This window comes from Ailuropoda melanoleuca, chromosome 16 (genome assembly GCF_002007445.2).
Source record: "Ailuropoda melanoleuca isolate Jingjing chromosome 16, ASM200744v2, whole genome shotgun sequence".
In the NCBI taxonomy this organism is placed as follows: Eukaryota; Metazoa; Chordata; class Mammalia; order Carnivora; family Ursidae; genus Ailuropoda; species Ailuropoda melanoleuca.
Window position 1 is genome coordinate 22920836 of NC_048233.1, and position 23985 is coordinate 22944820.

A 23985-nucleotide genomic window follows, 5' to 3' on the forward strand; every position below is an offset into this window, starting at 1 on the left:
TATTGGGCTCTCTGTTCAGCGGGAGCCTGCTTCTCCCTGTCTGTGCGCATGCGCGCTCTCTCTCTCTCAAATAAATAAAATCTTAAAAAAAAGTTCAAGCCATGCTCCTCATATAATACATTCAACTCATTCATAAGCATAATTTTTTACCATTAAGTATATGTCATTCTGTCAATTGTGGAAAGTGATGTAAATATGTATGAAGAAAGGGCAAATTTGGAAAGGAAGGAAGGGACTGAGATAAGATATAAAAGGTTTTGTGAACATCTGCATAGGTCTCCTTGATAGCCAAAAAAGATATTAATATTTCAATATCATTCATTATTGGTCTTTGCTGCTGCTTTTCACTTTATACCAAGATAATTGAGATGTGACTGTCATCTCTATTTACAACATAGTTATTTTTAGAATCACTTGCTGAATACTTGGGTTGGATATATTTTAATACTTTGCTTTCTGTGCAGTCTTTAACACCACTTTGTGAAGATGACAACCATGCCCAGGAAATTGTTAAGAAGCTGGAGAAGAGTATAACATTTCTTAGTCAGTGCACTGCACGAGTGGCCAGTAAGGCTGAGATGCTGGGAGCCATTAATCAGGTAATCTGTCTCCATTTCTTTAGCTAAATGAAATTACTGAAAGGATTTGTTTTCCCTGAGATTGTGGATTACATTTCTAAGAAAAAGTTTTAAAAAATACCTCTGTGTTGTATAAGACATATGTGTTTAATATAGAGAAAATGGAATATGCAAATAAAAATATAAAAAAAACCCCTCTCAATAGCATTAGCCAGTGACAACCATCCAAATAATCTCTTCCAGATATCAGTTTCATACCTTCTCCTTTCTCTTCAAACCATCATCATGTTGTTTCCCATCTTCTCTGTCAAATAATGACTGCTTCCTGCCTCAGTGAGAACACTGAGTCATTCAAAAGAGAATTGTCACAAGTTCCAAACCTAGTAACACCTGAACCCTCATGCTTTTCCTTCCTTCCCAGTACAAAATGTGTGTTGTCTCTAAGCTTGTCTAAGGCTAACCATTTCACCTACATACCAGAACCCATTCCTCCTAATTTACTCAGAATCTTGGGCTCAGAATCTCCCTACTTTCTTCCATCTTCAGTTTTCCCCACTATATTGAATCACTCCCATGAGTACACAAATGTGTTGTTTTTCAGATGGGAAAAAATAACATAAACACAAGCAAAATAATCTTTGACCATTTCTCCTCTTTCTCTGCTTCCATTTATAGCAAATTTCCTCAACAGAATTGTACTCACTGTCTCCAATTTCTCTCCTCCCAATTGCTCTGAAATCTCTAAATGCCTTTAACCTACTCACTTTCCTTAGCTGATCTATATTCAGCATGTCTGAGCTCTTCTTCCTCCTGGAAACACTCTCCTCACTTGGCTTTCAGGTCCACATTCTCCTATTTTTTCTCTCAACATCATGGATCACTCCCTTCCAGGCTCCTGTATGAGTCCCACCATTCTCCCTGGCTTCATAGTATCAGTGAGCCCCAGGGCTCCCCCCTTATACATGTGATGTCCATCTTCCTTCAGTCCATACCATCCTGTGTGGTCAGCTGATGACTCCCAAATTCACGTGCTTATCCTAAACTTTTGCCATGAGTTCCAGACCAGAATATACTACTGTGGATGCAGCATTTCCACTGGGATGTTTGACAAACAACTCAAACAACACATACACAAACGAACTGCTTATGGTATCTCCAAAACCTATTCCACACATAATCTTATCTCAAAATTGATCAGATTGAAAATTTTGGGAGTAATTCTCAACCATTTTCTCTCACACTTCACCTCTAATCCTATAGAAAATCGTAGTTACTCTACCATCAGAAAAAATCTTATTTACTATCAGAATTCAACTGCTTATTTCTTTCCTACTGCTACCGCCTGTCTAAGCTACCATTCTATTTTTTTGCAGCTAATACAGTATCTTCCTAAATGGTATCCCTGTTTCCATTCAAACCCAGTACTCCCTGCAACAGTCTGTTCTCCATAAAGCAGCCAGAATAAACCTTCTAAAATGTAAGCTAGATCATGTTTTTTTGTTTTTGTTTTTTTAAAGATTTTATTTTTTTGAGAGGTAGGGAGTGAGAGAGAGAGAAGAGAGCATGAGAGGAGGGGAGGCGCAGAGGGAGAGGGAGAAGTAGGCGCCCCATTGAGCAGGGAGCCTAACATGGGACTCAGTCCCAGGACCCTGGGATCATAACCTGAGCCAAAGGCAGACACAACCAACTGAACCACCCAGGCACCCCTAGATCATGTTTCTTTTTGGTTCAAAGTCCTCCAGTAGCTCCTCACTTTGTTCAGAATAAAACCCCAAATCCTTTTGATGGCTTAAAAATCTACACAAGTCCCCTGCCCTCTTACCTTTTGAAATTTATTTTTCCTACGATAATCTTCCTAAATTATTGCATTCCAGCCAGACTGGTCTCCTTTCTGTTCATGCAACATGGGAGTAAACATGTAGTTTGTTTAGACTGTGTTCAAACTTAAATGACCATCAACTTAATATAGATTCCTATGTACTTATGATGTTATGTATGAATTTCATGGTAACCACAAACTCAAAACCTATAATAGATACACAAAAAGTAAAGAGAAAGGAATCCAAGCATAACACTAAAGAAAGTCATCAATCACAAGGGAAGAGAACAAGAGAAGAAAAAAGGAGGAGAGAAGAACTACAAAGCAACCAGAAAACAATTAACAAAATGGCAATAAGTACATATGTGGCAATAATTGCATTACTTGAAATGCAAATGGTCTAAATGCTTTAATCAAAAGACATAGGATGACTGAGTGAATAAAAAAACAATACCCAACTATATGCTTCCTACAGGAGACTTGCTTCAGAGCTAAAGACACATACAGACTGAAAATGAAGGAATGGGAAAAAAATACTTCATGCAAATGGAAATGAAAAAATCTGGGGTAGCAATATTATATCAGACAAAATAGACTTTTTTTTCCAGACAAAATAGACTTTAATAATAATTTTTTATTATGTTAGTCACCAGACAGTATATCCTTAGTTTTTGATGTAATGTTCCATGATTCATTATTTGCGTATAACACCCAGTGCACCATGCAATATGTGCCCTCCTTAATACCCATCACCAGCCTATCCCAATCCCCCACCGCCCTCCCCTCTGAAGCCCTCAGTTTGTTTCCCAGAGTCCACAGTTTCTCATGGTTCATTCCCCCTTCTGTCTACACCCCCTTCATTCTTCCCTTCCTTCTTATGTTCTTATGTCCCTATTTCTTTTCCATAAATGAGTGAAACCATATGATAATTGTCTTTCTCTGCTTGACTTATTTCACTTAGCATAATCTCCTCCAGTCCCATCCATGTTGCTGCAAATGTTGTGTGATCGTTTTTTCTGATGGCTGAGTAATATTCCATTGTATATATGGACCACATCTTAATCCAGTCATCTATTGAAGGGCATCTCAGCTCCTTCCACAATTCAGCTATTGTGGACAATGCTGCTATGAACATTCGGGTGCATATAGCCCTTCTCTTCACTACGCCTGTATCTTTGGAGGAAATACCCAGTAGTGCAATTGCTGGATCATAGGGTAGCTCAATTTTTAACTTTTTAAGGGACAGACAAAATAGACTTTTAAACAGAAACTGTAACAAGAGACAAAGAAGGGCATTACGTAATGATAATGGGATCAATCCACAAGAGGATATAAAATTGTAAATACCTATGTACCCAACACAGAAGCACCTAAATACATAGAGCAAATATAAATAGGCATAAAGGGAGAAATTGACAGTAATACAATAGTAGTAGGGCACTTTAATACCCCAGTTACATCAACAGATAGATCATCCAGTCAGAAAATCAATAAGGAAACAGTGGCTTTGAATGAGACATTAGATCATATGGACTTAACAGACACATATAGAACATTCCATCCCAAACTGGCAGAATGCACATTCTTTTCAAGAGCACATGGAACATTCTGCAGGTTAGATCACATGTTAGGCCAAAAAACAAATCTCAATAAATTTAATAAGATTGAAATCATATCAGGCATCTTTTCTGATCACAGCAGTGTGAAACCAGAAATCAATTACAAGAAAAAACTTGAAAAGATACACTTGGGAGGCTAAACAACATGCTACTGACCAACCAATGGGCAAAGAAATCAAAGAGGATGTTATGAAGACATATGAAAATGAAAATACAATGGTGTAAAATCTTTGGGATGCAGAAAAAGAAGGTTTAAGAGGGAATTTTATAGTTTATACAGCCCTATCTCAAGAACCAAGAAAAATCTCAGACAATCTAATCTTATACCTAAAGGAACTAGAAAAAGAACAAAGCCCAAATTTAGTAGAAGGAAGGAAGCAATAAAGATCAGAGCAGAAATAAATGAAATAGAGACCCCCAAAATATATATCAATAAAACCAAGAGATGTTTCTTTGAAAAGATATGGAGAACTGGTAAGCCTTTAGCCTGGACTCATTAAGATAAAAAGAGGCTCAAAATCAGGGAAGTGAAGAAATAACAACTGACATCACAAAAATAGGATTATAAGAGAATGCTATAAAATATTATGTACCAACAAACTGGATGACATGGGAGAAATGGATAAATTCCTAGAAATATACAATCCTCCAAATTGTAATCAAGAAGACATAGAAAATATGAACAGAAGGATGTAATGAAATTGAATCAGTGAAAGAAACAATCAACAAATGTAAAAGGTAACCTTTGGAATGGGAAGATATTTGCAAATGATATCTGATTAAGGGTTAGTATCCAAAATCTAAAAAGAACTTATCAAACTCAATACCCAAAAAACAAATAATCCAGGTAAAAAATGGGCAGAAGACATACATAGACATTTTTCCAAAGAAGACATCCAGATGGCTGACAGACAAAAGATGTTCAACCTCACCTCAGGGAAACAAAAATCAAAACTACAATGAGAGACCACTTCACACCTTTCCAAATGTCTAAAATTAACAAAGGAAACAACAGATGTTTGGGAGGATACAGAGAAAGGGGGATATTTTACACTGTTGGTAGTAATGCAAACTGGTACAGCCACTCTGGAAAAGAGTATGGAGGTTCCTCAAGAAGTTAAAAATAGAACTACCCTGTGTCCCAGCAATTCCACTACTATTTACCCAAAGGATTAAAAAAATACAGATTCGGAGGGTACGTGCTCCCTGATGTTTATAGCAGCATTATCAGCAATAGCCAAACTATGGAAAGCGCCTAAATGTCCAATGACTGATGAATGGGTAAAGAAGATGTGGTATATATACAATGGAATATTACTCAGCCATCAAAAAGAATGAAGTCTTGTCATTTGCAATGAAGTGGATGGAGCTGGAGTGTATTGTGCTAAGCAAAATAAGTCAGTCAGAAAAAGGCAAATATCTATGATTTCACTCATACGTGGATTTTAAGAAACAAAACAGATGAACATAGGGGATAGAAAAAAAAGGGGAGCAAACTATAAAGGAGACTTTTAACTATAGAGAACAAACTTAGGGTTGCTAGAGGGGAGGTGGGTGGGTGGTGGACTAAATGGGTGATGGGGATGAAGGAGGGCACTTGTTGGGATGAGCACTGGGTGTCGTATGCCCACTAAATTCTGCTCCTGAAGCCAGTATTACACTGTATGTTAACTGAAATGTGAGTTTATTTTCATTTACTGTTTTAGACCCCAAATGGACATGAGCTGGTAAGTTATGTTCTTGAGTTCTAGAGAATTTTTGAGTTATTTCCTTTTCCACATTTTGTGGAATTTTGTATGCTTTCTTGAGTTCCTCTTCTTTGACTGTTGGAGCTCTTAAACAGGTCCTTCTTCATCTCTTTTCTACCTTTTGGGTTTTTTTGCTCTAGTTTCAGGGAGATTTCTTCAACCTTACCTTGGAGCTATTTTATTGAGTTATGTATTTTTGTCATATTTTTAATTCCTAGATTCTTTTTATTCTTAGCATGTGGCTTTTTTATCTTGTTCTTATTTCATGGATATAGCACTTATTCTTAACTCTCTGAAGATATTGCTAGTTCCCTTGAAGCTTTTCTGTAGTTGTTCTCCTCCAGCTTGGTTTTTTTCTGTGTTGATTTTCCTCTTTCATGGTAGGGACTTTCCTCTGACTAGTGGTGATCCTCTATATAGCTGAATGGGAGCTGTATGTTGGGTGGGGAAGGTTCTCATTGGCTCTGAGCTTCACACAGACTGGGATGTTTCACTGGGATATTCTTGATGTCAGTAGCTTTAAGACTTTTATCTTGCTGTAATAGATTCCTCAGAAGAAAATCTTCCAGCTGTCTGCTTTGTGAGTATAAGCCTGGCTACCAGTGCTTGCAAGTTGGAAGGAGATACCAGGCTAGGAATCTCAGTATTCAATATGTATACAGACTTTTGCCTAAATCTCTTCTTTTCTGTATGATCCATTCCTCATCAACTGTTACTTCCCAATCTACAGGCTCTCTGTTTCTCTCTCTCCAGACATCCAATGTTTGTAGTCTTTCAGCAAAGTGGTGAAGGAAAGTTGCTTAGTTGGCCTGAATAAGGGAGGAGATCTGCAGATCTAGTCACTTTTTCTGCAGGTTTTCATCCATTTCTTCTGTTCACATATCTACCTTCATGCTTAATTCCAGATGCACCACTAATTCCCGAGCCTGTATGGCTTTCTGTGGTGCAGCCCAGGTCATCTGTAGGTTTTTCCTACCTTTTTTAGGGTTCAGCTTTTCAGGTCTCAGTCATTCCCCACTAGTCCTTCTACTAGCAGGCTTTCAAAATTTCATTATACCCTCTAAAAACAACAAAAAACCCTTCATTGTCATTTTAGTGAGATTTGGGGATGGAGTGAAGATAGATGCATTTGTCTAATCATTTTTTAACTGGATCTCAAGAATAATATTTTCAATCTAAATTGGTTCTTTTTTCTTTTTTTTTCCTACTAGGAGAGCCGGGTTAGTAAAGCAGTTGAAGTGATGATTCAGCATGTAGAGAACCTGAAGAGAATGTATGCCAAAGAGCATGCTGAATTAGAAGAACTGAAACAGGTTCTTCTGCAAAATGAAAGGTCTTTTAACCCTCTTGAAGATGAAGGTAATAAAAGTTTAATAGTATCACTTGTGTTTTTCTCAGATTCTCCTTTCATTCTCTTTCTTACTAATTCTTATTATGTCTTTAGTATAAAACCCTTAGGTTAAGGTTATGTTGGAATAATAATTCATTCTTGTTATTTATATAGCCCAAAGTAAAATGTAAGTTAGAAAACAGGTTGGGACACAAGGAGTATTCTTTGGTAATGACACCAAAAAATCATTAAATTAATTTAGATTGCTGAGATAAGAGAATATATTTCATCCAACCTATTGAGTTGACTCTAACGTTCTCCTACTTAGGGTGTGTTAGAATTGGCTCTTTCTCCACACACAAAGCACATTAAGTGAGCCACTCTCATCAACAGTGGTTTTCTATTTCTTGAAGAAGGAATGACTCTGGCATAGTAAGCTGGCAGATGGATTGGAAAATAAGGAGACATCTGAGACCATGGAAAATACTTAAAATATAAGGTTTATATAAATCTTGTAATAGTTTTATTTGAAATGTGAACTTTGCTGAGCAGAATTACTTTAATGATCTGTTCCCTTTTCTAGGAAAAGTAACATATTTGATAACCTTCTGACCTGTAGTTTTTGGATTTATTTATTCAGCACATATTCATTTAGTGTCTCCTATGTGCTGGGCAAGCATTGTGGGTGTATACAATGACATAGAGGACAGTATCCCATCAGTTACGATGGTAATTGTTATGAATCACCAAATGATTACCAGACATATTTACTGTTCAGTGGTCTGTAGGGTCTTAAGTATTTCTGACTATTGCTTTTGTTTGTAAAGAATTAAGACCATTGCAATAAATTGCTTATGTAATTCCTCAAATGTGCAAATGTGTTTTTCCTTTAGATGACTGCCAAATTAAAAAGCGTTCATCTTCCCTAAACTCCAAGGTAATTACTAGTTGACTTAACAGTCTATCAAATGTTACGGATGAGATGGTTTTAAAATATTATTTGAAACAATACAGTTTTAAACGTAAATCATATGTATATTTATGTAGACATGCATGTGTGTGTTTTTTATGTATGTATATATATGCTTTTATACTTCTTACTATATTTGTACATCAGTTAAGTTTGTCTGAAAGCAAGAGGAAAGCCAGATAGTTTTTCTCTCATGCAAAACTGGAGTCGGAAATAGGCAGTCCAAAAATGGTAGAGTGGCTTCACAAAATCCATAGGGCCCAGTCTCCCCTCGCTGCTTCATCACCCTCAGCCCTCTGCTTCCACCTCAGGGTCTAGGGTGGCTCCATCAGGACCGGGGGGACCAAGTCCTGGTCATTATATCAAGTCACATTCTAAGAAAAAGGAAGACATAAAAACAAGTGTTCCCTCTCCCTCTAATGACAATTCCTAAAAGTCCCAAATAACATTTTCTTTTCATTCTTCATTGAAAATGAGACTAGAAAATCCATTTTTTTTAATTCTGGAGGCTTTGTGCCTAATTGAAAATCAAGGAGTTCTTTACTAAATAAAAAGGGGGGAAATGGGATATTGAAAGTCAACCAGCGCTTTTTGCCAGTTTGAAAACCAGGATTTCAGTTTTTGAGTGAGAGACTTTAAAATCATTCCATCCAAATCTCTCTTTCACAGATGAGGAAAATCACTTTCACAGCAGTTAAGTGATTAGTTATGATCAGGTAGTGGCAGAACCATGGTGAGAACCCAAATTTCTTGGACTGCAATGTGATATTCTTGATACTGAGCTAACTGAGGAAATTAGGAATGGTGGTTTAAGAAAAGGATTCTCTAAGCTTCTGTAGATTATTTCCTACATTTAATATATTTTTTACTTCCTGAAGTTGTACTTAAAGAACCACAGTAGTATCTAACATTTTCCCACGCAAATCTCAAGGCTGATAAATAAACACATCCATTATCAAAATATCATGCCCATCTTTTAAATGTCTTACATGGAAAAAATGAAACCATGAAAAAAAAAAGCTAGAAAATAGGTGCACATTTATCTCGAGTTGGGAAAAGCTCTGCATAAAAGAACCGATAGTAGAAGAAAGATTCGGCTTCATTAACAATGAAAAAAATTTCTGCCAGAATTATCATTATTAATATGGGCAAAGATCATATAGTTTCCAGAGCAGATATATACATACGATTATTCGCATTAAAAATTCAATGTCACCAGAAAACTAAACAAGAAACCTTATTTGGCAAAAATTATACTCATTCAGTGTTGGAGAAGGTAGAATATAAATTGGTACAATATTTCTGGAAGGCAATTTGGCCATAACAAAATATGTCTATGGGTTAACTTAGCACTGGTCAAATGCAGGGATGTGTATGTACAAGGATATCCATTAGTGTTGTATCCAATGATAAAATATTGATAGTTTTCTAAATGTACCTTTGCCCTCTTTGGGTAGCCATCTTCTCTCCGAAGGGTGACCATTGCCTCTTTGCCCAGAAATATTGGAAATGCAGGAATGGTAAGCAAATTCCTAAGTGTTCTTAGTCAAAAGCAAATTCATTTTCATATAACAAAAACATAAACTTCACTAAATTCATATTTCATTATTTTTTTAACATCTGAAATTTAAAGGTGGCTGGGATGGAAAATGACCGATTCAGTAGGAGGTCAAGCAGCTGGTAGGTGTAATTTTATGGTTGCTTTTTGGGAACCCTGCTGTTTTATGATGGACTGAAGTAAATGTTTGCACTAAGTAAGAAAGTAACATTTTCACAGCGTATATGCACAATAATTATAAAATAGGTGTATAATCATGAAATCTTATGAAGTATAATGTGAATGTGCCAACAAAAATAGAACACATAATTTTTGTATTAGGTAGTAGGAGATAAACTGATAATGGCTACAGATGTATTTAATTTGACAAGTGGCTATAATCATCTTTACTTAGGCGTATTTTGGGGTCAAAGCAGAGTGAACACCGTCCCTCATTACATCGATTTATTAGCACCTATTCCTGGGCAGATGCTGAAGAAGAAAAATGTGAACTAAAGTAGGTAAAGCTTGGTGTGTTAACCTGACGTGAGCTGGGAAATAGCGGGGATCACTTTTATTCTATGGAAATGCGATAATGCTGCATTATCCAAAAGATAATTAAGACTTTTATAAACCATAAAGCATTATATAAATGTTATTTGCAAATACATTTACTCTTGTAGCACTCAAAACTGCAAGGCTTGAGGTCTTAAGTTAGAAAGACCCTGAAATTTGCCAGAATTGTGAAGATTATTTTTTTTCCTGTATAGGCATCTGGTCATCAGGGAGAAAGGTCAATAAAGAGCCACGGAAGTACGATGTCCATCCACTTAGATTAAAAAACAAAACTCGGCATTACTATAGAACTATAGTAAAGGAGGGACGTGAAGAAATGTTGCCTCTAACTTTATTTGGTCTCTGTTTCCTCATCTGTAGAGATCTTAGTGAAATGATTTTATGTTCATTTTATAGATGTTCATTACCTGCCTACTATGTGGTAGATACGACACTCAATCCTAGGGGGTATAAAGACGAGCAAGACATGGTGCTTACCCTCAGGTTTTGTGTTTGTTTTTAAAAATAATCCTGGGAGCCTACTGCATGTGTTGAAAACCCTCTTCAGATTTAGAGTTAGATTTTTCTGATCTGGGTTAAAAGAAAATCAAGTTTTCTTCAAAGATTACAATCTAGTTTTTGCTTTTTGTTAGTATGGTACAATTTGTTCGCTAAGACGTCTCAGTAGTAAAGGCTGAAATCTTGAGAATCTTACAAGAATTCAGGCTTTTGGGCCTTCTTTCTTTTCTTTTTTTTTTTTTTTAAGATTTTATGTATTTATTTTAGAGGGAGAGGGACAAGCAGACTCCCGCTGAGTGGAGTCCAAGTGGGGCTCGATCCCACAACCCCAAGACCATGACCCGAACCCAAATCAGGAGTTGACATTTAACTGACAGTGCCACGCAGGCGCCCTGGTCCCGGTTTCCTTTAAAAACTGAAACCAGACACACACATTCCCTATAGATGTCCAAAAAGGAGGAAAAAAAAAAGCGATTTTATGAAACAGTTGCCTTTGGTAGTAGTGAGAGCATTAGGAGCTTGGAATTTCAAAATTCAAACCCAACTAGGAACTCATCAGTAAACATAATGAAACAAGTTTTGTTCAAGTTAGAGGAACAACTCATTAGACAATATAATTTTATTTAAAATATATTTGATCCAATTTCTATTTCCCAGCTCATTAAATATTAATTTTAGCTATCTTTGTACTGAACATATTTTTATAAACACTTTTAAGATTTTTAAAGAAATGACACTTTGGTGTTACTCCAGTTTAGCATAAAATCCACTGTTGTTATGTGGTAGAAGGAGAAAAATTTTACCATATGCTGAGTAAAAAAAAAATACAAAGGAAGAAATATTCACCTTTGTTTTTTAAAGTACGGTTACTATACACAATCAGAGAAAGAAATAATACTGGTTAATTATGAGTGGTGATAATCAACAAACTTCTACATGTTCTTTGTAAATTTCTCCTTTTTATTTATCCTTTGGCTAGTATCCCAACTTCCTATAACAAACATTTTTCTAAATACAGCAGGTTTTTAAAACTAAATTCCTACAAAAATTTAGTGATTTGATTTTAGAATTATGTATCAAATCTTTCTAAAGCAAAAGAAATACTTGAGAACCTCTGTAGTAATACAATAAAATTTAGCACTATTTTATAATCTGGTACATTATCCAGAGTTTCAGACATTTAAACATAATATTTATTTACAGAACTAAAGATGACTCAGAACCACCTGGAGAAGAAATAGTAGAAAGGACAAGAAAGCCCAGTCTTTCTGAAAAGAGAAATAATCCATCAAAATGGGATGGCTCTTCAATGTAAGTTGTCTGCTTGCTAAGGATACCATTTTTGTGGGATGGGGAGAGATGAGGCAGGGTTAACAGTATTAATCTTAGTCAGAGTACTAAAAGACCTGTCAAATTGTTAAATTTAAGATTAAAAAAACACAAAACTTCACATGGTGTCCAGGAGTTCTCCCGGAGGCTGTGCAGGTCACAGTGTTAGGAACTCGGTTCTGGAGGCAGAGGGCCGAGGCAAGTTCATCTACCTTTGAGCACCAATTTCTTCATCTAGCAGATAGGGATGACGGTAGTAGCACATGTAAAACGCTAAGACTTATATAATGTTATTAATAAGCTTTTCTTATGTGTGTCAAACTAAAAATAGTTTAAATAATTTCAGTATAGCAAAAGTCCAGGGTATGGTGAGAAATCAGTGCCATATGTACACACACACACACATCATGCTCTACTCACTAACATTTTTGTTTCTACTGTAGGGATTTAAGTTGCCTTACCTGATTGAAAGAATGAGATAAATACTCAAATGTTCTTGTTAGGAGTTAAGTAATGCCTGAGTCGTTTTCAGATCATCACCATAGCATTTCTTAACTCCAAATCATTTTTCTAATTCTAAAAATGATTGGGGTGGGAGTGGGACAAACTGTGGCCCAAACTGAGACAGCAGGTCACATTATATAGCTTACGAGGCAGTGTTTGTGGTACGTAGGGCAGATTGAGGACTTGACTGGTATTGTTGGCCAAAGGGGTGTTTCTAATAACAGGTTGTTGCTATTACCAAATTCTGATTTTGTGTTTTCCTTGTAGTTATGACACAGTAGCTTCCTGGGCAACAAATCTCAAGACTTCCTTCAGAAAGGCGAATAAGGCACTCTGGCTTTCTGTTGCATTCATTGTACTGTTTGCAGCTTTGATGAGCTTCCTCACAGGAAGATTTTTCCAGAAGGCTGTGGATGCTGCTCCCACACCAGATGGGGACTCCTGGATGTCTCTAGAGCAAATCTTGTGGCCATTTACCAGACTCCAACACAATGGACCACCACCAGTGTGACTAGAGCACATCTTACTGTGTGTGTCTTGATGTTTAAAGTTTCAGTATCTGAACTTCGTAAATTAGTCATTTTTAGCTGGGATATTATAGCGTTGAACCAGAGGGTCTCAGAAGAACTGTAAGATATTTTACATTCCCTCTTTCTGTGATTTCCTCTCCGACTGAAATACAGTGGGGAGGAAGCCTGCCTATGATTTTTAATGAGCTTTTTGAGGAGGAGAGATTATATATTGTTAAAATTTATTGCAATAAAGAACCATTCAAATCTTCATAGAGTAAAAAGTGAAAGTCTCAGTAGGCCAACTATTCATAGGAAAAAAACCCTACTTTTTAAAAAATGAGCATTTTATACTCAAATTTTATTAGATTTTAATAACATCTTGAAATATATTCACTCATTACATTTTATTGAAGAAATACCTGACTTTGCTCCAAGTTGCTTGATTCTTCATATTCCATAAAATTTATCAGTGGGGATTAAGAATAGCTGAGTAATCTAGTTGAGAGTAGCATATAGCACACGGAGTCAATAAACTGGCAGCTGGCGCTCCTAATTTTTTCCATTGCTTTTTTGGAAGCAAAATCCTCAACCATGTGATACAAAGTAGAATGAAACTCAGTTTCTTCTTTAAGGGCTTCAGAGAATGTCTCACTGTTTTCATTGATCTTGAGCCTTTGTGCTCTGTCACCACTAAACATTAAAAGTGTCCAATTAGGTTTCTGAATAGGTTCTTCAGTAAGGTGTTCCATCAGCTAAAGAAAAAGAAAATTAGAGAAATCCATTAATCGTTCTGTTAGGTATTTTGGCAGAGTATAATTTGAACTCAGTCCCCAAAATGGCTAATGTAAAAGAAACATTCTTTAGTGTCATTTCTTAAACCATGTTTGTATGGAGCTTATCATCAAAAGGTATTCATTCAACAGAGATTTATTGAGTAGCTACATATGCCAGGAAATGTTCTAGGTGCTGGGGATATAACAACAAAGAACATATTAATAACAATTGCAACAATAAAATCCTATCCTCAAGGAGCTTATATTCGAGTGGGAGAAACACACAGTACACAAGTAAATATGGTGGCTCACTTATGCTAAACCATTCATCAGCTTTTAGAATTTGATATCTTTTTTATCAGGCAGTAGTAAATGAGCCAGAAAGTTAAACTGGAGGCCTATCTCTGAGGAAAAAGTTTGTGAATCATAGATATATTCACATTAAAAGCTTCCATCTGTTCTCATGTTGATATAAAAAGCTATAAGGGCACTAGCCTGAAGTCAAGAGCGTTTGATACCATAATGGACAATGAAGGCATAACCTTTATATAGTTTAGTTTGGTTTTATATTTTTGGCAAAATAAAAGTGAAGTTTTAAAACTATTTTGAATGTTAATTTTTTCACCTTTTCAAGAGGAGAAACCATGGCTTACATTGATTTAGCTTTTGAGTATCTTCTTTTGGAGGACAAAGTAGTTTTATGGGTTTTTGCATAAATACCTTAACTATGACTTTCTTTGAATTACATACTGTATTCCACTTGCTCCAACCAAATGCAAAAGCAGAACTTAGCAGGGCCAGTTGTCGATAAGCTTTCAGTTCTACCAAAGGATCCTGTCAATATAAAAACAAATAGAGTTGATCAGAGAGCCTTTCAACAAGTCTTCCATCTTTGGCCTCCTACAGTCGCTTCTCAACACAGAAAAATCCATTTAAAATGTAAGTCAGATTATGTGACGACTCTGTCAGGACAGGGCAATGGTGTTGCTTTTTTCTCAGAAGAAAAGCCAAAGTCCTAACAATGACCTACAAGGGCCTCTCTGATCAGACATTCCCCCCCACACACACACACCCCATTATCATCTCCTTTGCTTCTCCTTTTGCTCTGAGCTCCACTTGGCTAAAGCCCTACCTTCAAGTTTTGTTCAGATCTTACCTTCTCAATGAATGCCCCCTCCTCCAATACCCTATTTGATATAGTATATTGCCCTAACCCCATGATTCCTGATCTGCCTTTTTTTCCCATATAAAATATAAGATTATCTAGTATATTTTTGCCTTCCTCTGCTAGTATGGAAGCTCCACAAGGGCAGGAACCTTTGTTTTATTCACTAATGGATCCTAAGCATCTAAAACAATGCCTAGAATATAAGTGTTCAGAAAAAAAGAATTCTTGAATATTCTGAGATGAATAGTACACTACACATTCAGCATTTGTAGAGTGACTGGCAATTGAGTCACTAAAACCAAGGTGGTTTTTTTTTTTTTTTTTTTTTTTTTTTTGCCTACACATCTATACACACTCTTAGTGATATCTTCAGAATCACTAAAAGTCTACCTGTATTGTCATTTTCTGGTATATTATAAACTTGTTCTGTGCAGAAGAGGTCAATAGCCAAGAACATCTTTCATGATTAGAGCCTACTTTGGCTTCATTTATATATCATAAATATTTACTAAACATCTGATTCAAGGAATATGCTAGGTGCACAGGTGATGAAAGAACAGTCCTCATCTTCATGGAACACACAGTTTAACTTGGAAGGATCTTATTTAACTAAAGCCTTATGAGTAATGTGAAGCAGTACGCAGACACGGAGCCTCTCCCAAGAAACAGAAGGAAGTGGGTTCTGTATATCAGTGGTCCTTTTGTGTGTTTAATTTTGCCTAAGTTGTTATGTTTGGGAAACTGCTGAGTCATTTACTCTTTTAAGAAATCTGACATATATTCAGCCTGGAAGAAGAATGAAAATACACAAAATGCAAAGTTGCTCTAACTACCTTTGCATTAAACTGACCAGCTGTGAATAATGCTCCATTTGTCAATATGAAGATCATACTACAGGCTTACTTTCTTGGGAAAGATTATTAAACTTGAGAGAACGCTGGATTTCTGGTCTTGGCATTTATTCTTTCCTAACTATAATTCTGTACAAGTGAATATAGAAAACCTAAAATGTACCTGAAGAGTTACATAACATTTAATACTTACTAACATTCTAAATGTCCATTACATTAAATTTGGAAAGATTTGTTCTTACCTTATAATTTATAACAACATAAAAATGAGAGTATCCGCTAGGGAAGATATTCAATCCAGCTTCTTTCAATGCACAAATGAAAGAAATAGGAGTCATCCATTTTCCTTCCAAAATAGAGGAATGCTTTTTGTTATTTAGTTTGATTGACGCTAACATGCAGAGGTTTTCCTAGTTTCAATAAGAAGAAAGATAAATTACTATGTCATAATGCCATTTCCAGCCTTTAGGTTCTTCATACTAGGTTTTTTTTTGTTTGTTTTGCTTTTTAGCTCTATATCATTCTGTATTAAAAAGAATGCAGGACAGGGGCGCCTGGGTGGCTCAGCTGGTTAAGCGGCTGCCTTCAGCTCGGGTCATGATCCCAGGGTCCTGGGATGGAGCCCCGCATCGGGCTCCCTGCTCAGTGGAGAGCCTGCTTCTCCTTCTCCCGCTGCCAGTTGTTCTGCCTACCTGTGCTCTCTTTCTGTCAAATAAATAAATAAATAAATAAATAAAATCTTTAAAAAAAAAAAAAAAAGAATGCAGGACAGATATGTTTTGGGCCAGCTCTGAGAAGCCTGCCATAAAGTCTCCCTGTTATCTCAACCAGTTGGTCGGTCAACTCTTTTGGGGCTTTATCTGAACAATCAAGGGACTAAAAGATCTCTCAGGTCTCCTTCCATTGTATGAGTTATGATCTAAGAACACTGAATATTGTCACATTGAATTACAGTAGCTATTTGATAGCTATTCATGTTGCAACTTTTAAGGATAATTTTTTTACACATAAAAGATTTAACATAATAATGCAAAATTATCCAGTTTTAAAGTTCACAAAGCAGCAATTTCAAGGTGTACACAGTTCAGAACTCTCATCTGGTTTTAAAGAGGAAGCCTCTTTAGAGTGGATCAAAAACTCTCTGGAAGTCACACTGCAACAGACTTGTAGCTTCATTAATGGTCTATTTCTACTAACTTTAGGGTACAAATTTGCACCTCATTTGTTTTTTTTTTTTTTTTAAAGATTTTATTTCTTTATTCGACAGAGATAGAGACAGCCAGCGAGAGAGGGAACACAAGCAGGGGGAGTGGGAGAGGAAGAAGCAGGCTCATAGTGGAGGAGCCCGATGTGGCTCGATCCCGTAACGCCGGGATCACGCCCTGAGCCGAAGGCAGACGCTTTAACCGCTGTGCCACCCAGGCGCCCCTGCACCTCATTTGTTATATGTTACACTGATCCAATCACTATTTAGAAATTATGGCTCAAAGTATATTTTAAATATATTTATAACAGACATTTCAATACGTAAATCACCAGTGACTGATTACTTTGACATACTTTCACTGTCGTCAACGCAGTTTAGCTCTTTCATAGGACTTACTATAACTGTGACTTACCTTAATTTGTATTTGAATCTCAGTAAATACTGTAGTCACAGTCAAAAGTACTTTATTCACATCAAGTGGTCTTAGTTCCCATGACTGGAATGGCATGTTAATATGAGTATCTTGAATCAAGGTAACAGGGCCAAAAGTTTCTAGGCTGAATGTTAGAAGTCTTTCTTCTGATTTGTAAGAGACATTGCTGATGCCATCAGTTTGCCAATGTTTACCTTCATAATAAGGAAGAAAGTAAGTTTCATTTTTTTCTATACAAAAATAAGATAAATGAAACCACCCAAATAACTGCAAAGGTGTATAAATTGATCTTTTACATTTAGAAGAGAATCTCTACAAAAAGCCACTTTTGCTGGGAGGCAAAATACTCCTCAGCACAGTATGTAAGGCCTTCAGAATGAAGACTTATGTTTCTGGCTTCATCCCTTGCACTTCCTACACCTGGTTTTAGCTATGCTTTTCCCCCTCCCCCAACAGCATCATACACTGCTGAGCTTCTGCACACGCAGTTCTTTCTTGCTAGAGTACTTAATCCTTTAGAGAACCTCTCCTCACCCCGTTTTAAAAAAAAAACTTTAAAATTCACCTGTGTTAAGTATATATTTTTGGTAAATTCACTCCGTTGTGCAACCTTTACCACAATCCAGCTTAGAGCATTATTATTCTCTACATAAGATCCCTCTTGCCCATTTTATAGTTAATTATTCCCATTCTCACCTCTAGCCACAGGCAGCCATTAATATACTTCCTGTCTATAAAGATTTGTCTTTTCTGGACTTTTCATTTAAATACAATCATATGCAGGTGGTCTTTTGTGTCTCTTACAAGTTAATAATAAAACACAACCCAATTTAAAAATGGGAAGAAGATTTGAGTAAACATTTCACCAAAGAAGATCTAGTAAGGGATAAAAAACACATACAAAAAGATACTCCCCACATGATCAGTTATTAGGGAAATACAAATTATAAATCCTGAAATACCACTTCATACTCACTAGAAAGGCTAGAATAAAAAAGAGAAATAATCACAAATCTTGGCAAGGGTGTGAAAGGTGGGAAACCTCATACCATACTGGCAGAAATGTAAAATGGTACAATTAGTTTGAAAAACAATCTGACAGTTTCTTAAAAAGTTAAACATAAATTTCCCATTCAACCCAGCAATTCCATTCCTAGGTATACATGCAAGAAAAAGGAGAATGTATGGCCACACTAACACTTGCATGCCAACGTTCTCTTAGTCTCTTAAGGCCCAGTTCAATATTCCATACTATGACAGGCTTTCTTTAACGCTCCAGGTGGACCCCCTATGCTGTTCCATAGCACTTTTCTCTATTATAGCACCTTACTGTATTGTATCATGTGGCTTTTCCCTGTCCACCTCTCCTACAACTTTGATAACTCCTAGAGGAAGGAACTATGTCCCATTTATTCTATATTTCTTATTGTGTAGCATAATTATGGAATACATGAGTCATTCCCTTCCTAGAATGCCCTCTCCATCTCCACGTGGCTTCCTCCTCACATGCAGGGTTCCCCTCACTATTTTTAACCTTAAAAGTTCAATATAACAAATACAATTATATTGACAAACTAAGTCATTCATAATTCCTTTTTGTTTTTACATTAGCAAAATTATTTTAATTTGTAAAGGTAAAAGTTAAATATCACCTATAAATAAACTCTCCAAATTTGTATTTCCTGGAAAAGTCTCCCTCCCCATGGGAAAAATTATTGGAGTTGTACATTATTGCTGTCTAATTACTGTAGTCAGAGACAAATTTTACACGTTATATTTCCCTGAATCATGTGGGATAACTTGCCTAATTCTAATTTAGTGTGAATAATTTTTAACATAGTAACTATTTAAAAACATTACCATTAAAGGAAAAGTGAAACTTCTAAAGTAACGTGAAGGGAAGAAATTAGCTAAATGTTCATTTTGGTATGTTTTATAATTTAATGTATTGATGAATCTACATTGTTATTAATTCAAGTTATTTCTAGAATATAAATATATTGTGGCTACGTCTATACAACCAAAAATGTGGATTACTGTAGCCATCATAAAAAATGTTTAAACTACATAACATTTACCCTTCCTGGTAGAGAAATTCCTAAATTCTCTGCTCCTCTGACTACATAAATGGATTAAGTAATAGCTCTGTGCCTTTGTGATCTTATCTGTTCCCAACCTGTCACCAATTCTTCCACAAATAGATGAATGTAAAATGCTTCACATTAAAAGTAAAGCTGTACCTCTTTCCTCTAGCAGCCTCAAACCTGCATACATTAATTCACCAGACCAAGACTTCTCAAAGCTGAGCCAGCCAACCCCAAATGAGGTATTTGCTAATGACTGGTAAATCATTAGCTTATATTTCTGCTGGTACTTCTGATTTTGTTGATATTTATTTCACATTTTGGATAACCAATCATTTCCCATGGTTCAACAATCAAAAGTTATAAAGAGGCAGAAAGTGGCTAGTGTTCCCCTGTCTCGGGTTTCCCAATGGCCCACTCCCTCTCTCCAGTACTTGTTTGTAATAAGATTTGCAATTTCTAAGTTATTAAAATTAAAATAAATTTTAATCACTCCGATCTGAGCTATGTAGTCATTTCAGGAGAGAGTAGGTTTTTCATTTATTTATTTTCGTGTGTCCTACTATTTTGATATTTTTGTTAATTTATTATTTTTTAAAAACATAATGACATAAGTAATTGTTCAGAGATTATGGCAGATATAAGACTTCAGGAACTAACAGTTACAACATTCAATAAATAAACTCCAATCCCTATTCATTTCCATCAAGAGCAAACAAAACAAAGACTAGAGTTGCCATAGAAATGTGTAAGATTAGAAATGCGGAGTTTGCACACTGTATTTTCTGTTTTAAGGATTTGTGTTATAGCTCTTTTCATTACATAATTATCAAAGCTAACTACGGTTTTGCTGTACCTTCACCATCCCACCTTGCAACCACAGGATCTTCAAAAAAGATTACATTCTCCTGAACCTCAAGTGTGACCTCTATGGGTGGGAAAGCATTTTCTGTTTCAACATCTTCTGTAGTTTCTGGAGGATATATATATTTCCGCAATCCTTCTTTGAGTATCTTTTGAAAATGACCAAAATAACATCAAGTTAGAAGCTGACTGGTAACAATTAAAGATGTAAATATTGCTGAGCAAACTATATATAATTATTCTTAATAAGCACTGAAGATTGGTCTCATTTAACTAAAGACTGACAAAATGTCACAACAAAATTAAAAGATAATGATTGAGGAGGAAAAAAAATCACTAAATCTGAATTACGTAATTATTCCTATGGTCCAGGTTCTATGCTGGGACTTACTCATCATTTTATTCCTCTAAGTAATCCTACAAGATATATTTAAAAGAGATAACTGGGACTTAGAGAAATCAAATAATTTGCCAAAGATTACAAAATGACTTTAAGGAGGCACCCAACTCAAAAACAGAGCTATAGGACCCTAAATCCCATATTCTAATACCTTGGTTAGGGTGTGTCGGTGAAGTGAGTAAGGAGTATAAGCAAACTTTTGAGAAGTATAGAAACAAATGGATGAAAGTAAATTAAAAATCATCACATTGTTACACCTCAAACTTATACAGTGTTTTATGTCAATTATATCTCAATAAAGCTGGGGAGAGAAAGCAAATTAAGCCAACAGCAGGTTTCTCTGGGATGGGGGAGATTTGTCCATTATTTGAACACAGGAGAGAAGGATCTAGGGAAGGAAGGGTAGGGAAGATTAAGAATGGTAAAAAAATAGAGGAAAAAACTGGATGGGTAAAAATTCTAGAGGAGGTGGGAGATTACTAAAAAGAGACTTGAATAAAAGGAAGAACACCTCTTTGTTGCAGAAGAGAAAAACAAGCACAAAGGAGGATACTCTGGGCTCAAGCAGAGAACAAGGAATGGTGGTATCAGGACACCAACAAAATTCAAGAACAGATCTTTGAATGAATTCTTGGAAACCCCAGCTCTGGCTGGGGCCTTTCTATGGATAAAGAATTTTGAAGGCCTACCTTCACCAAAGGGATGCCTTTCTTGGACTCCCCCTTGTCCTTCAAGCAACCCGGAGGTAGGAAAAGCTGCTTCAAATAGATTGTTCAGAGTGGCTACAGACCAGGTTATCTCCACCAGGCATGCTCTAATAAGTACATTCTCATTTGTGGGGAGAATGGGAAAGGATTAGTACCATCATCCCCAATGGGGTGAAAATTAGTTGGGGGGGCATGAAAAAATCATATTCTTTTAGGTGTACAGCACAGCTATATATTTAGTATATACACAAATATATTGTATATCTAGGGTATTAAAATTTCATGGGGTGGGCGGCTAGGAAAAAAAATGTCTACAAAGGCTCCTCAGAGAGGTGATAATGGGAAAAAAATAGAAGTTGAGAAATATCACTCTATTACAAGAATACACCAAAGTCCTTAACGGTAGAACTGGGGTGAGAAGTGCCTGGCAGTCTATGTACGTAATGTGCTGGAGGAGAGAGAGAAAGAGGTGGAGAGACAGGGAGAACAAGAGGAAGGGGAAGAACTCAGAAGCTGGAGAGCAAAGAAGGAAGGAGGAAGGGGCTATGACAATATAACAGGGTATATTTGGGACATGAGTCACCATGAAGTAAAGTTAAAATAAACCAAGTCAATACCAGGGCAAATGTTACTATTTACTGAAACAGGAATTTCAGTCCTTCAGTCCTTCAAAAATGATCTAACAACTGCTGTCATTAGCATCCTTACTAAAAGTGTGGAACACGCATCAACAACATTGCCATCACCTGGATTTGTGCTTCTCAAACTTAAATGTGCATATGAACCACCTGAGGGTCTTCTTAAAATTCAGTTTCAGTAGATCTGAGGTGAAGCACCAAATTATGCATTTCCAACAAGTTTCTAGGTGATGCTGATGCTGCTGGCTCATGGACCACACTTTATACGTCAAGGAGCCAGACCAGTGGCTCTCAAACTTTAAGGTGTGTTTTGCTAATACACAGACTGCCAAACCTCACCTCCAAACTTTCTGATTCCCAAGAATCTGCATTTCTAGAAAATTCCCAGATGATGGCAATGCTTTTGGTCAAGGGACCACGTGTTGGTTACCACTGACCTAGACCAGGGTATACAAACTATGGCCCTAGATAATCTGGTAAACCACCAGTTTTTGTAAATAAAGTTTTCATTTACATATGGCTGTCTTATTGTTATGATGGCAACACTGAGAGTTGCAACAGAGCTGGTATGCCCACAAAGCTGAAAATATTTGCCATCTGGCCCTTCACAGAAGAAGTTTGCCAGCATCTTAAATAGACTATCATTATTAAGACCAAACTGGCACAATCTAAACATAGTGCTATAGGTTTACAATTAACATGTATGAATTATAGTTTTAAAATTCATGTTATTTTAGAGTCCTTTCCTTTAGTATTTGATTCAAATTTTATAAATTCAAAACAGTTTAAAATTAGTTTTTCCCCTTTTGTTTGCTTAATAGGGTTAAAGTTCATTAGATGTTAGATCATTTAAGATAAAACTGTGAGAAATTATTTTACTCATAATTTTAATTCAAAAATCAACCTACTTCCACAATCATCCAGCCTTTCATTGGTTTACACTGTGGGGGAAGCTCCAAAATATCCAAGTGGTACACTCCACCCAGGGTTGTGAATTGGCATAAATCAACCTCATTGTCTTCAAAGAAACACGGCTTTTCATTAGCATTCTCTATCAGCAACAACTGTGCTAAAATTAATCAGATTAATTCAGTTTCTGAATAGACTGTTAACATTTTGGTATTAGGAGGGAAAGGAAAAATCTCATACTGGAAACAAAGTTTTTATTTAGCTACTAAAACATCAAAAAGTGGTTAATTCAAAGCTATTCACAAAGCTAACCTTGGGAGTAGTAGTAAGCATGTATAATGGTAGGATAAAGGGGAGGGCTCCATTTATAGTTTATATACAGACACTAAGAATTTGTATATAATAAGCATGTTACTATTAAAATAACTTCAAAGATGTATTGTAGAGGAGGAAAAATAATTTTCCCCCTACCCATCTGAGTTCTTGGCTGAAACCCCTAAAATAAAAGATTAACAAGAGAAAAAAAATCATTCATTAATATGTGTATCTCATGTAAACATGGAAGATTACCCAGGGAAAAATGAGTAATCTCAAGAGGTGGCTCAGAACTCTGGCTTATTCAGCCTCTTCAACCAAGAACAACAAATTTGTGGGGAAATGACAAGAGAAAGGAAAACAGTTTCAAGTTTTTGAGGGTAGAGAAAAGGACTAGTTAGTAAAGTTTGTTATGCAGATTCCTCTGGTTCCCTCTGCAGGCTGACAGGGTCTGAAGCTGTCTCTGGGCATTAACCATTGTCCCTCTTGGTAGAGAGAGGAGGAGTGACACCTTTGAAATTTTATCTCTTGTTTTTAGGCAAGTAGGAGGAGGATAGGCAGCTTTTCTTGCATCTGCATCTTTTCAATTGCTCTTAACTTAAAATATCCTTATGCC

The 23985-nt window shown here is 36.2% G+C and overlaps 2 protein-coding genes across 7 annotated transcripts in view; one reads left to right on the forward strand and one right to left on the reverse strand.

Moving 5' to 3' along the window:
• The window catches only part of IRAG2 (inositol 1,4,5-triphosphate receptor associated 2), a 131534-nt gene extending 117138 nt beyond the window's left edge, over positions 1 to 14396 (forward strand). Inside the window, exons 31-38 of the mRNA XM_034646541.1 lie at positions 465 to 599; positions 6976 to 7123; positions 7988 to 8031; positions 9522 to 9584; positions 9698 to 9744; positions 10017 to 10118; positions 11879 to 11986; positions 12776 to 14396. Coding sequence (XP_034502432.1) covers positions 465 to 599; positions 6976 to 7123; positions 7988 to 8031; positions 9522 to 9584; positions 9698 to 9744; positions 10017 to 10118; positions 11879 to 11986; positions 12776 to 13019 — 891 coding nt within the window. The 3' untranslated portion in view covers positions 13020 to 14396. The remainder of the gene's footprint in view (positions 1 to 464; positions 600 to 6975; positions 7124 to 7987; positions 8032 to 9521; positions 9585 to 9697; positions 9745 to 10016; positions 10119 to 11878; positions 11987 to 12775) is intronic.
• Positions 13470 to 23985, reverse strand: part of CFAP94 (cilia and flagella associated protein 94) — a 57595-nt gene continuing 47079 nt past the window's right edge. For 4 of the 6 annotated variants that reach the window (XM_034646543.1, XM_019795323.2, XM_011219775.3 and 1 more), the window contains 6 exons: positions 23054 to 23214; positions 20393 to 20549; positions 17432 to 17646; positions 16055 to 16222; positions 14514 to 14627; positions 13470 to 13772 (listed from right to left, as the gene is read on the reverse strand). In XM_034646543.1, coding sequence (XP_034502434.1) covers positions 13497 to 13772; positions 14514 to 14627; positions 16055 to 16222; positions 17432 to 17646; positions 20393 to 20549; positions 23054 to 23214 — 1091 coding nt within the window. In that variant the 3' untranslated portion in view covers positions 13470 to 13496. Of the gene's footprint in view, positions 13773 to 14513; positions 14628 to 16054; positions 16223 to 17431; positions 17647 to 20392; positions 20550 to 23053; positions 23215 to 23985 lie in introns of those variants that run through there. The other 2 variants (XM_034646542.1, XM_034646544.1) reach the window with 2 other exon arrangements.